The 13,854-nt window shown below is 33.8% G+C and overlaps 1 protein-coding gene across 1 annotated transcript in view; it reads left to right on the forward strand.

Moving 5' to 3' along the window:
* The first annotated feature begins 1,935 nt into the window (after nucleotides 1-1,935).
* SLC6A15 (solute carrier family 6 member 15) overlaps nucleotides 1,936-13,854 on the forward strand; it is a 30,833-nt gene continuing 18,914 nt past the window's right edge. Inside the window, exons 1-4 of the mRNA XM_063075953.1 lie at nucleotides 1,936-2,236; nucleotides 6,580-6,737; nucleotides 7,102-7,228; nucleotides 8,743-8,924. Of these exons, the coding sequence (XP_062932023.1) occupies nucleotides 1,951-2,236; nucleotides 6,580-6,737; nucleotides 7,102-7,228; nucleotides 8,743-8,924 (753 nt within the window). The 5' untranslated portion in view covers nucleotides 1,936-1,950. The remainder of the gene's footprint in view (nucleotides 2,237-6,579; nucleotides 6,738-7,101; nucleotides 7,229-8,742; nucleotides 8,925-13,854) is intronic.

Raw genomic sequence — 13,854 nt, forward strand, 5'->3', positions numbered from 1 at the left:
AGACCAGTGTTTATTGAGGAAACTGAGGTTAAGAGAGATATAACTACCAGTAGTTACGTAATTAATAATAGAACTAGGACACCATTCAATGTTTGTCAGACTAAAGTTAATGCTCTTATCCATGAATCATTTGTTGCCTTGCCAAAGCCTTTTATTTTCTGATAATTCAATAAATGTAGACCTTTAATCTGGATGATTTGTGTCTCACAAATCACAATTTCTTATATGCCAGTTGTTTTCTAACAGCAAAAATTATTTGGAAAATTAACTTATTGCAATTTTTAATGGTTGGCTTTATTCATTTATTCAACTGATTTCTAGGGGGAAAAATGCAAATTAAATAGACAATCCCAAATCTCATGAGCTATTTTCATATCAAAACCTTATTGTCCTGTTTAAAATACTCACCGTGGGAAGTTTTTCACTTATTCTAGAGATGTGTCTATCACACAAAATATTTTGGGGAATGCTTCTCTTTGAGAATTTCTTCACAGTTTCCTCTTAACCTTCACCAAATCCTAAATGAGTAAGTGTTTGCTCTTAGGTTATATATTTTAATTTTGGAAACAACTAAACATCATCCAAACCTGAAGGCGACAAATTAGTTACATGGTCAAGTTAAAGAATTTTTTTTTTTCCATTGAGTTGCCCAGCACTCTGTCTTGCTCATTGAGATTATAGATTGAAGTATGATAGCTTTTTTTCAATTAACTTTTAATGAAACTATAATAGCAGTTATATCAAAGAATTCCATTTTTTTTCTTAGCAATGAATGGCAAAATGCTTGGGAGTTATCATTTCTAAAGCTTCCCTATCCAGCTTTGAAGAGAAGCACTCACATGTTTAGTAACTCTATAAAATAGACAGTGTCATTGGTCTGTAAACATGCCTGTACATTTACATGTTCTGTGTCTAAATAAAGAAAAGGATATGACATGTCACATACAAGTAGAAAAAGGGAAAAATCCCAAAGTGATGGTAGTGTTTTCTTGAATTAAGAGAATATTCACACTTATATCATGAATTTTTACCATTTCTTGCCTCTGCTTATAGTGTTCCCTATGTTGGTGTGGTCTCACTCCTTTTCTGTTCAACTCTAATGTCACTTCTATCCAACATTCCTGATCTCTCCTACTGCAATGATGTTGGGTCATTTAAGTTCCACAATGTAGTATTGTACTGAACACTTTTGTGTATTATTTGAGATGTTCCTTTCTCTCTGTTAGGTATAAGCTTCCTAGAAGCAGACACTGTACAAGTATGTCTCATTAATGATTGTATCCTACAAGGTCCCATCACAATATCAAATGAGTGAATGGATGAATATGTGAACAGGAGAGATTATGTCTAAGACAGATTTACAGATTTGGCATGCAATCATTTATGTAATTCTATGAGGAAAAAAATAAAGGATGTATAAGAAAAGATCTACTTTAGTTAGGGAGGAAGAAATAAAGAATTAAGAAAAAGAGTCACAAAGTTTTAATTTCTAATGAAAAGAATACTCATTATGCATTGGGGTATATCTGAGATCAAAGCAGATTTTTGCAGGAAGAAGGAAGTTGGCTAAAAGGAAATGTGTGAAACTCATATGTGCTTTACAATTCTTACACTTCTGGAAATACTAAGCTCTGAAAGGCCAAGGAAAATCATATGTTTTATACTCTGTAGAAAGAAGTTTCATCATAAAAATAAACAAGAATGGGTGATTCAGTGCTTTTTAATATTTTTCATCATTAACTGTTTTCACAGGTCAACCTATAATTTTGCAGGTACCTACAGAATATTGGACATACAAATCTAGGATCCATAAGAGTTTACACCTTGAATCAAGGATTTGTTTGATATCCTTCTCAGTCTTTACTTAATATTCAATAACCTTTTCATAAAAAAAGAATTAACACTTTGTCATAAGGGAGTTTTCAAACATAATACTTCCTGTACTTTCCAATGCCTAAGAATAGCAAGGTGGTAAAAAGAGAATTGGACGATGAGGTTATTGAGTCTGTCAAAGACCTTCTTTCCAATGAAGACTCAGCTGATGATGCCTTTAAGAAGAGTGAACTAATTGTTGATGTCCAAGACAAAGATACAGATGTTGAAGAAGGATCTGAAGTTGAAGATGAAAGACCAGCTTGGAACAATAAGCTACAATACATCCTGGCTCAAGTTGGATTTTCCGTAGGTTTAGGGAATGTGTGGCGATTCCCATACTTATGTCAGAAGAATGGGGGTGGTAAGTTGTCTTTTTTTAATTAAAAAAAAAAAAAAAAAAAAACTAATAAATTACTGTAGTAAATTACAATTGTTTATCTTAAATAGCTCCTATTGTTGCTGCAGCCTTATTATTTTTGAAACTATGAATTCCAGATTGTGAAGCTAGGGAGACTCCTTTGTGGGAAGTGAGCCCAGCTCTGTTTTCAGATTAGGTTTCCATAGGAGCAGATTGTCTTGCTGCGAATACTCTGGGATTGCTTAAGGGTAACACATTCTCAAATTCTTTTTCTGGATGCTATAAACATCTCTGAATTACTGACTGGAACTTTTCTAACAAATGTATCCTTTGTGCCTTTCAGTTATTCCCTTTGAAGAATAACCAGAAACCTCAGATAAAAGACAATACTGTTGAAAGATGAAAAAGAAATTTTTTCTCTCCTTGACTTAATAGTCTGAATTTTAAGTTGCCTCACTCATCAAAAAAGCAAAAATGACATGTAATTTTAAATGATTATGGTTTTTAAATGCTGACCAGAACTTTTAGATTCCAGTAGAAGGAACGTAACCAGATAATTAGTGTAATTCCAGACATTCTTCATCCTTAGATATCTTACATATTTGGTTTCCTATTCTACAGTATTTGGAGACAATATTAAGTTTAAAAAAAAACTCTAAAGAAATTAGCATATTTAATTTTAAAGAAAAACATCTGCAAGATCATTGATATTCTTGCTTTTGGTATTTGTGCATGTAATTACCAAGGCTTACTTAGCAAAAATTGTCTTAAAACTATGGAAAAGGAGGAAATTGTTCATGTATAATACTACTTCTAAAGTACACCAAAATGAAACAATGTTAAATAAACTAACATTTGGCTTAAAATTTTATTATCTATGTACATGAAAGCTGTTAAAGTGTGGCTAAAAACTAAATATTCCGTAAGTTATACATTTCAGCACACAAACAAAATAAGGACTGTTTTGGTATTTGGTCCCAGTTTGGGATGATTTTGTTGACTGGACAAAAAAATAGTTTTATTTTTAATGTAGTTATAATCGACAAACCCTATATCAAATGAAATAATAAAACCACTCGTGTGAAATTTTTCTTAGCCACTAGGAGACAAAAGCTAAGGTGTTATAGTGACAAAATATGTTTAAGATATCTTTTAGTTAATTCAACCAGGCATTGACAAATCTGCCTGAGAGGTAAGAATCAATACACGAAGTCAGTAATGTAGTACCCATCAGTGTACTGAAATTGTAAGCTCCTCAGCTAGCTAGTAACATCACATATGAATTATTTGTCCAAACAAGTATAAGCAACTATGTACTACCCTATTTTTTTGTTTTTTTGTTTTGTTTCTAACAAATCATTCAATTTGCCAAGACTAGCAGCAGATGAATTCTGATTTTGAAACCTCTCATCTTGTAAACCTTTCTGGCCATCCTGTTAAGAAAGGATATCTTGGCTGAAAAGTCAGATTGCCTTCCATTTAGCACAGTTTCTGTCTTGGTGGAAAGCTTCACAAAATTTCGTATTCAGTAATTGGCTATAAGCAAAAACAACTCCTCCATCTTACTTCCGTATGTAAAAAAAGTCAAAATATTCTTCCTAGCATTGTTTCCCCTCTTCTAAATACAAATACTAGAGAGAAATACTGCATGTATTCTAAAACATCAGTGGATTTTATCTTTTCAATATGGCTGTTAAAGTACAAAGGTTGTACTCAACATGCGGTATAGCATTGAGCCTTCTAGGAATTTGAGGAATATTTTATGGCTATTTAGACAAATAGCTTCAGGCTACCAAAATTTTATTCATTAATCTTATGAAGCACTTTCTGAATCATAGGAAAAAAGTAATAGAACCAATATAAATTGATTTGTCTAAAGATATTACACTTAAAGCACGATTGTCAAGCTTGAGTAGTATTGTATAGAGCCTACTAGGGCAGGTTTTGAAGTCAGTTTTACTGTTTGAAGCCTGGATTGTTTACATACTAATCATGTGACCTTTTGCAAGTTACCTCTCTTCTTCGGGCTTAATTACAACATCTATAAAGTGGGGTTAGCGATTGTACTCATCTCACTGGGTTCTTGTAAGAGATAAATGAGTAACTATGTGTAATGTGCTTAGAAACGTGCCTGACAAATAGTAAATGCTCAATTATAGTCTAGCTATGACTGTTTTTAATAGAGGGGGCTAATGGTAGAATAATTTGAGTTGAAAGAAAAGGCTAAATATACAATAGCATGACATTCACACAAAACTGAGGAAAGATTCCCAATGATGCAGGTGTAAAAATTCACGTTCACGTTTCAGTTCTTTGGGAAACAGTTTTAGGTCAGGAGTGCCTGAATGTAACTAATTATTGCAGAATTCGAATTTTGATAATTTTGTGTTATAAATAATACATCCATGCTTTACAACACATACCACTTTGTAAAATTAAATCTGAAAGACTGAAAATCAGTCCTAGGAAGTGTATTAGTCTGTTTTCTGTTGCTTATAACAGAATACCTGAAACTGAATAATTTATTAAGAAATAAGATTTATTTCTTACAGTTTTGGAGGCTGGGAAGTCCAAGGTCCAGGGTCACATCTGCTCAGGGCTTTCTTCTTAGTGGGGCAATGCTGCAGAGTCCATTGGCGACCAGGGCATTACATGGTGAGCATAGTGTAAGCAAAAGAAATAACTTGCTCACCTGTTCTCCTTACAAAGGCATCAGAATGACTCCCTTATAAGCTATTAAACCTTTAACCCATTAATGGTTTAATCTATTCATGAGGGCACGGTCCTCATAATACAATAATCTCCTAAAGTCCCCTACTTTTAAATGCCATAATCAGATCTCCCAGCCTCTTAACCCTGTTACAATGGGGATGAAGTTCCCAATACATGAACTTTTGGGGGACATATCCAACCCATAGCAGGAAGGTAGATTATGTACTGATCACTAATTTATTGGAAATAGAGTCATTATTATAGAGATATATAGATCCTAACATAAATAATTTGAAAAAAAAAATCTATTACTATTTACTTCTTCAGCTTAACAGCCACCAGAACAATTTGATTAGTTTCCCAAATATATTCAGTTACATTAACCACATTTTTTAAATGGGAAAAATATAATAAATGGCCTTTTCTTAAAAATATTGGTGACTTCGATTGCGTGACTATTACACTTAACCGTAACTAGCTGGACAAAACTCTAGATTAGAAACTTGAATGTAGAAAGTCCAGCTTAAAGGTTATTTAATAATAATTTGCATATATATTCTCACGTAGAAATGAGTTAAAGTTTTACATTTAACATTTTTTATCCAATCAATAGATGTAATATTAACATTGTCAACATATTTGGGGTTTTTTTGTTTGTTTTTTGTCTTTTTTGTGGCCAGTAAGGGGATCACAACCCTAGGCTTGGTGTCGCCCACACCGCACTCAGCCAGTGAGCGTACTGGCCATCCCCATATAGGATCTGAACCCGCGGCGGGAGCTCCACTGCGCTCCCAGCACCGCACTCTCCCAAGTGAGCCACGGGGCCGGCCCAAATATTTAGTATTTTTAAATTACTGTTAATATGTCTTCACTTGTGGTTAGCTGGAAAAATTTTTTTTTAAATATGGAAACTTCACTACAAGGATAATTTCATGTACATTTTTACAATATACCTTAGATGTTTTAGTTTCTCAATTACTCTCATAACCCCTTCTCAGAATTTTTGAAAACAAAATATTGTTTCCTGAAGTACACTTTTTATGTGTAGTATATATGAAAAAATGACATCTGTCTCTGATAGAAGTTATTTTGCTTTTTTTTTTTTTTTTTTGTTCTAATCTCTAGGCAGCTATTTCTTCTTCCATGATGTTATTTTATTTAGGGAAAAAAGTCAGTTTTAATACAACAAACTCTTCTTCATCCTAATTTGTCAGATTTGGAATGCATGATTTAAATTATTTTGGGTAAAATATAATGACTTTATAAACATTGTGCGAATATGATTTCTTGGAGTTTGTGAAACTTCAGAAAACAATTGATTTTAAAGAATTAATTATTTTTATGAAAAATTAAGCTTATACCCTTGCAATAAAATGAAACTAAAACTATTCATCAGTATCCTTACTTTTATCATAATAACTACTTTTTATCAGAAATTCTTTGTAGCAGTAGAATTCATGTTTCAAAATCTAGATAGGTTAAAATAATGAAATTGCATTTTCTTCAGAGTCCTCTACAATTAGACTGTATAGAAATTCAAGTATTGTCTTTCATGAGATAATCAGAACTAGTGGTGTATTCTCTACTGTGACTATTGAAAGTATAATCTATTTTATTTGTTCTTGTCTTTGTAGGTGCATATCTTTTACCATATTTAATACTACTTCTGGTAATAGGTATTCCCCTTTTTTTCCTGGAACTTTCTGTGGGTCAAAGAATTCGGCGAGGCAGTATTGGTGTATGGAATTACATAAGCCCTAAACTGGGCGGGATTGGATTTGCAAGTTGCGTAGTAAGTTTCCTGGTGTGACATACGCTAATCTTTACAGAATTTGGAATTACAAAAATTCACATTTAAATGAAACTGCTGAGTGTGTGTTTCTACACAATTCTTTCAACATGTTTTTAAAAACACTACTGGAGTATGAATTATTCCACAAAACAAGCTGTAATTATTGATATGGCTAAATCTTGTTAATGCATGATCTAAGGCCTATGAGAGACGTTAACTTTTTAGGAAAGATAATGTGCTTCAAATAAGAAATAAAATGAGGAGGATTTTAAAAATGTTAAATAGAATTTTATGCATTTCATTTCATTGTTTTAAAGGAAGAGTCATGAGAGGGTGAATGTAATCACATTATTTTCTTTTGCAGGTGTGCTATTTTGTGGCCCTCTACTACAACGTCATTATTGGCTGGAGTTTGTTTTATTTTTCTCAGTCTTTTCAGCAACCTTTACCTTGGGATCAGTGTCCTTTGGTGAAAAATGCTTCACACACCTGTAAGAAATGTACAATGTAATGTTTTTTTTTTTAATGTGAATATGGTAAGATTGTGTGCTGGCTGTTTAGTTCAGTTGCTTATAGCACAGTGTTATAACACCAAAGGTCAAAGGTTTGGATACCTGTACTGGTCGACTGCCAAAAAAAAAGAAAGACTGGTAAAGGCACAGGCTCTCAATATTTTTCTTTCTTAAAATAATGTGGAAAAATCTTTCAAAATTATTATCATAACAGACTTGCCTTACTTTTAGGATTGGCATACTCTGAAAGAAAGACTTTTGGCACTGTCTAATTATACAAGCTCTTTCCAAGTCATGTAGGGTAAAATGCCCCATGACATTAGGGTAAAATATTGCAAGCCTTCAGTTGTTAACCTTGGCGGTCTTCCTTTATACACCCTATTGATGACTTATGTTTTCATTAAAACCAACAAAAGGGACAAAAAAAAAAAAAAAAAAGAATTTGAATGAAAATAATTGCTGTTTTGTTGTTTCATAGTTTTCCCGTAATTTTGAAAATCCTAGAAAATAAATCCTAGAATATAAGTAAAGAATAATTTCCTATCACAGCTATGTCCGGTAAACATAGAATGTAACTCACATATATAGTTTAAAATTTTATAGTAACCATGTTTAAGAAAAGTAGAAAGATATTGCCGACCCCGTGGAGCACTCGGGAGAGTGCAGCGCTGGAAGTGAGGCGACGCTCCCGCCGCGGGTTCGGATCCTATATAGGAATGGCCGGTGCACTCACTGGCTAAGTGCCGGTCACGAAAAAGACAAAAAAAAAAAAATTATAAGGGCCGGCCCGTGGCTCACTCGGGAGAGTGCGGTGCTGATAACACCAAGGCCCCGGGTTCGGATCCCATATACGGATGGCCGGTTCGCTCACTGGCTGAGCGTGGTGCTGACAACACCAAATCAAGGGTTAAGATCCCCTTACCGGTCATCTTTAAAAAAAAAAAAAAAAAAAAAGAAAAGTAGAAAGATATAGGTATAATATTTGATTTAATCCAGCATATACAAAATATTATAATTTCAACATATAATTAATATAAACATTAATGTAACAACTTACATTATTTTTCTTGTACTAAACCTGAAATCCAGTATAAATCTTACATTTAAAGCACACATCACTTCAGACTAACCCCATTTCAAAATTGCATGTAGCCAGCAGCTAGCGTATTTGACAATGCTGCTCAGGGAGTCAGATAATTCTGGGGTTGGGAGGGGAAGTACACCTGATTTGTTTTAATTACTTTGATAAGAAGCTCACATATTCTTCTTTCAGAAATACGTAATAAGAAATATTAAAGAGGATATATGTCTTGTTTTTTCACATTTTTTGCACAGTAGAACTTTTTTAGTCTTCATTGTGAATTTAAATGCTGCTGTAGAATGATAGTACTTTTCTAGGAAACATTAAGAATTGATTCACAGGTTTACTGGAAAAATATTTCTCGTTACTTTTTATAGCCTGAAATGATTGTGTGTTACCTTTCTTTCTACAGATGTAGAGCCAGAATGTGAAAAAAGTTCTGCCACCACCTATTACTGGTACAGAGAAGCACTGAATATTTCCAGTTCCATTTCTGAAAGTGGGGGCTTAAACTGGAAGATGACTGTCTGTTTGCTGGCTGCGTGGGTCATGGTTTGCTTGGCTATGATCAAAGGAATTCAGTCTTCTGGAAAAGTTAGTATTTTAGAGCCTCTCCTTCTGCTAATCACCGTTCCTGGGTACACTCAGTCTAGGGAGTTCATTAAAAGTTGGTAAAAAGTCATGCTTTAAAAATGTGCGTAAATTAAGGAAAGGACACAAATAAAGATATAAGGATTTTTGTAGTGAAATCTAATGTTATTTATAATCTTTATTTCAAGGAGATCTTTAAAATTTTTGTCAATACTTAAAAGTCCTTTCTTTTTACTATTTATTTAGTTGACTTTAATGTTTTAGTTCTCTGATTACCAGTTAGTTCTAATCATGGAAACTGGGGAAAGTGGTAGAATGAAGAATGTATTTACTTTGTTTTATAGCATTCATTTCTCTCTGCTGTAGGTATTCTAAGGAACAGTTGCATAAAGAATTTTAAAATAGTGTAGCGTGGAGTGTTTCTTAAAGCTCTGAATGTCATTAGGTAGATATAATAATCCCAACAAGGAATTCAGAGTAATGTGAAAGACTAAAGAGTATGCCTTCCAGGGCAAACTGAAAATTTAAAAAGGCTGTAGTTGAAAAAGACATTAAGTTAATTCTAGATACCTTCATTTCTTTATTTCTTTTTTTAATAAAGGACTCATTTGGAAAGTAATTGCTTTTTTATTTTTTTTCCATTACCACTGCCTTTGTTCTAAAGCATAGCAAGAATTTATGGCTGGCTCTTCTCTCTGTCCTTAACAGTTCATCTCTATTATTTTTCTTTCCAAAGCATAACTCTGATCATATATATTTGTAGGCTAACTTCTTACCACCCACCATCACTTACGAGCAGGAGTGAGAATAGTAGTAGTAGTAGTAGTAAAAATATTAATAATAAATGATGGTAAGCTGGCTGGTTAGCTCAGTTGGTTAGATGCTAATAACACTAAGGTCCAGGGTTCAATCCCTGTACCAGCCAGCTGCCACAAAAACAAAACAAAAAAATAATAGATGATGGCGAAGATAATTTTGACAATGATTAGAGCAAGAAAAATGATAGAAGCCAATATTTATTGCATGTTTATTTTACTTTGGGCATTGTGATAAGTAGTTTATATACTTTATCCTGTTTAGTTCTAAAAATATCTCTAAGAAATAATTGCTGCTTTCAGGCCCATTTTACAGATTGAGAAACAGGTTTGAGAAATTAGTCAACTGGCCCAAAGTTGCATGGCTAGTAAGTCCTGATACTTGGAGTCAAACTCAGGTCTGTCTAAATCGAGAGCCCAGGTTCTTTAATTGCAGCACTATAACGTCTCTCACTATCATATTTGTACCCGCCAAATAGTGACCTCTTTTAAGGCAGAAGTCTATCTAATTCATCTTTGCTTCCTATTACTTTGTATCTAATTAAAAATATTTGACTAATTTTTTTTTTTTTTTTTTTTTTTTGACAGCTGGCAGGAAGGCACAGGGATCCAAACCCTTGAGCTTGGTGTTTTCAAGTAAAAGAACTTGAGTCCGAGGGCTTTTTAACTTCTGGGGCTGACCACAGTTGATAACCAACTGAGCTCTAAACAACTGAGCCAACCAGCCAGCCCTTGATGACTTTTTAACTCGTAAATCTTAGCTGATTTTTATATTTACCTTTCTGCTAGAAGCTCTGTATCATTGTTGTCTTTGAAGAACTGAATATAATAGATAACACGTCTGTATATATTTAACTCTCACAAATATTACTGTATTGTATGACTAAATAATTTCAATCAATTGGTTCAATTGAGCACGTCTTCTACAATGTCAGAGCCACATAACAGTCACATTACAAATAAAGGAATAGATTCTTAAGCCAGATCTAACCACATTTTTATGATTCCTAAGAAAATGTCATTTGGTACATTATCAACTGTGGTCAACCACAGAAGTTAAAAATCCCTTGGACTCAAGTTCTCTTACTACTACATTTTGTTTATTTCTTCTTAGGCTGTGTCTTATTGTCATTTAAAGAACTGTTCGTCCTTTCCTTATCGCAACATTTTTGGGTTTTCTTATATCAGGTAATATAATTTTTTCAAGAAAAATGTAATACAACTTACATAATACATAAATTTACTGTTTTAGTGAGAGGCTTTAGGGAGAGAGTAGCATTTGGGTACAGTTCAAAGAAAGAATTCAGTAGGTACAGACTGAGGGAAAACTAGCTGTAAGTAACATGAGCAAAGATACAGAAGCCTTAATTGTCATAATTCCTCAGTCTGAAACAGTCAGCTATATATATAATAAGAGGAAATTTATGAGGAATCAATGTAAAGTTTTGTGTTTGTCTACTAAACAAAAAATGCCTTCAAATAAATATAGTATGTGTAAAAACAACTTAGAGGATTTAGCAGCTAATAGAATAATTTGTGTTAACTTGTGATGTACTTGGTCAAAACACACACACAATCACACAAGCACATACACACACACACACACCCCAAAATGCTAATTGGAAACTGCATGAATTAAAAGAGGGTTATGATAGTGTCACCGTCCTTTAGCCAAGGTAAACACACCTCAGTTGAACTACATCTGCAATACCAGATTTTACTGAAATCTATTTTCCCCTCTATTATGCAGAAGAGAAACCTCAGCCCTTTCATCACAATCTTCACATAGTTGAATCAAAGGAAGAGTAAGGCGGTTCTGTGTGGCCACATAGAACAGCACTATGATAGGATACTGGGGATCGTGGAGGGTGGTGGAAGGGTGGAAAATCTTCAAAGGACAAAAGACTTTTCAGGAATCAAGGCTGGTAACAATGAGATTAATTGCCTCAGTGGTAGAGAGCTCAGCATCATTGGGGGTTGTCAGACAAAGGATGCAAGACCCCTTGATCCAGCATTTGGTAAGGGGATGCCTGCCCCAAAAGATGAAAGATAGAAATGAGAGGCTCTCAGCTTTCTTCTAACTTTAAGGTAGTATTTTCTACTAGTACTACTTGGCTCTTATTACCACTACCATGCTAAGTACTTTACATACATTAGCTTATTTAATCTTTCTGTCAGCCAGATGATCTGTGTGTTCTTATCCCCATTTTATTGCAAAGTTGACAAGCTTAGGAAGAGTAAATAATTGGCCAGAATTAAACAACTGATAAATGACAGACAGCTAAAACTGGGCTGCAAAATCCTCAAAAACATGACTCTATCTGAAGGTGTGTTTATAATAAATATTTTAATATGTAAGGAAAAGCAAACTAAATGATTTATTATATGTTTACTGCTTTTTTAATAGTTCAATAAAATGAAAATATTTTTACACAATGTTTTGATTGATTAAAAACACTAATCTCTCTTACTTAATGTACTTGCTGTGAAAGGCATTTAGTTATCAAGACCTGGAGGTCTTAAAATTAGCCAAAGGACATATTGCATTGTTTCATTTTCTAGTTCTAAAAATGTGTATTTCTTGGGCAATGTAAGGGTCATTCAACCATTAATTAATTTATTTAAGAAATATTTATTGAACACTTACTGTGTACCAGGCGCTGATCTAGTTCTGGAAATGCAACAATGAACAAGGCAGACAATATGCCTGTCCTCACGGAGTTTCCATTTTAATGGTAGAGCCAGACAAACAATAAACAAATTCATAAAATAATTTCAGGTAGCAACAGAAAAGTATGGTAAGGAGAAAGTGTTTGGGGTATATATAGCCAGTTAGGTTAAATTTAACCTATTTTTAATTGTATTATGCAATTCACTATTTAGTTATACTGAGATTAGAGCCATATAATTAAATGCAAAGAATTTGTTTAAAAACAACATGGATGCCTCTGTAAAGTGCTGACTTAAGATACATGTTTTTCATCTCAGAACTTTATTATTATTATTATTATATTCAGAGAAGAATAGTATTGGGGTGTGACCTATGTAATACCATTTAACTGTTTAAAGTCTTGACTGTTGTTTTTCTCCATGTTACATAATTGAAATGTTCCTCCTCCTTTTTAGGAAGCTGTATTAGAATCTCATCACTCAATTCAGTTCAGCGTCTTTAAGAACTCAAATATTTGTTGAATTAAGATGTGAAACTTGACATAAGTCTAATTACATAATTAGCATATAATTTAAAAAACACTGCAGAATGAAGATGTTTTTTCAGGAAATATATACAGGAGGAAAACTTTCTATAAATCCTGTCTTTAATGTGCAATATTTTTGAGTATCTACTATGTGTCTGGCATTGATGGATATGCAAAAATTATTAGGCCGCAGTCCTTGTCCTCATGGAACCCACAATTTAATAGGAGAGACAGATGATTAAAAATATAGTAAGTGTAGTAATAGAGGCATATGGGAAGTACATGATAGCATCCAGGCAGCCATGGAAATGAGCCTGGATTTGGAGGAAGTCTTCACAAAGGAGGTACCTTTGGGGCTAGGGTTTGATGGTTGAAGAGGAGTTCACCAGAAAGTTCAGAGAAAGAGAACATTGTAGGTATGGAAAACAGCATGTGTAAAGCTCAATGATTGCTGAGGACTCCTGTGTGACATTTACATACGATTTATGCACCTTGTGGGAGATGAAGCATGAAAAGCATGTTGATTGCAGAAGAATCTGGTTGGGCTGTTACCTGGCAAGCAGTTTAGAACATGTGAGGATTTTTTTTGTAGTTTGGGACATCATCAGATCTTTAGAAAGATCACTCTTGCAGTAGTGTGGGGATGTAGGATTTCTGGGTTGCCGAGAAGAGCTGACAGAGAGAATTGGAGGCAAGATGAGCAGGAAAGTTGTCATAGTGAAAGGTGACATCATTGAGGATGGAAACAAAGGGACAGATGTGAGATTTCTGTGATAGAATCAATTGGACTCGGTGATCAGTTAGTTATTGGACACAGGGAAGAGAGACGTATGAAGGATGTGTTAGAGTTGTTCAGTCTGGAAAAATATAAGTACAGGAAGAAATTTTCTTCTGTCAGTGCCTAATTTAAAATTGTACTAA

This window comes from Cynocephalus volans, chromosome 12, assembly GCF_027409185.1.
Source record: "Cynocephalus volans isolate mCynVol1 chromosome 12, mCynVol1.pri, whole genome shotgun sequence".
Taxonomy (NCBI): Eukaryota; Metazoa; Chordata; class Mammalia; order Dermoptera; family Cynocephalidae; genus Cynocephalus; species Cynocephalus volans.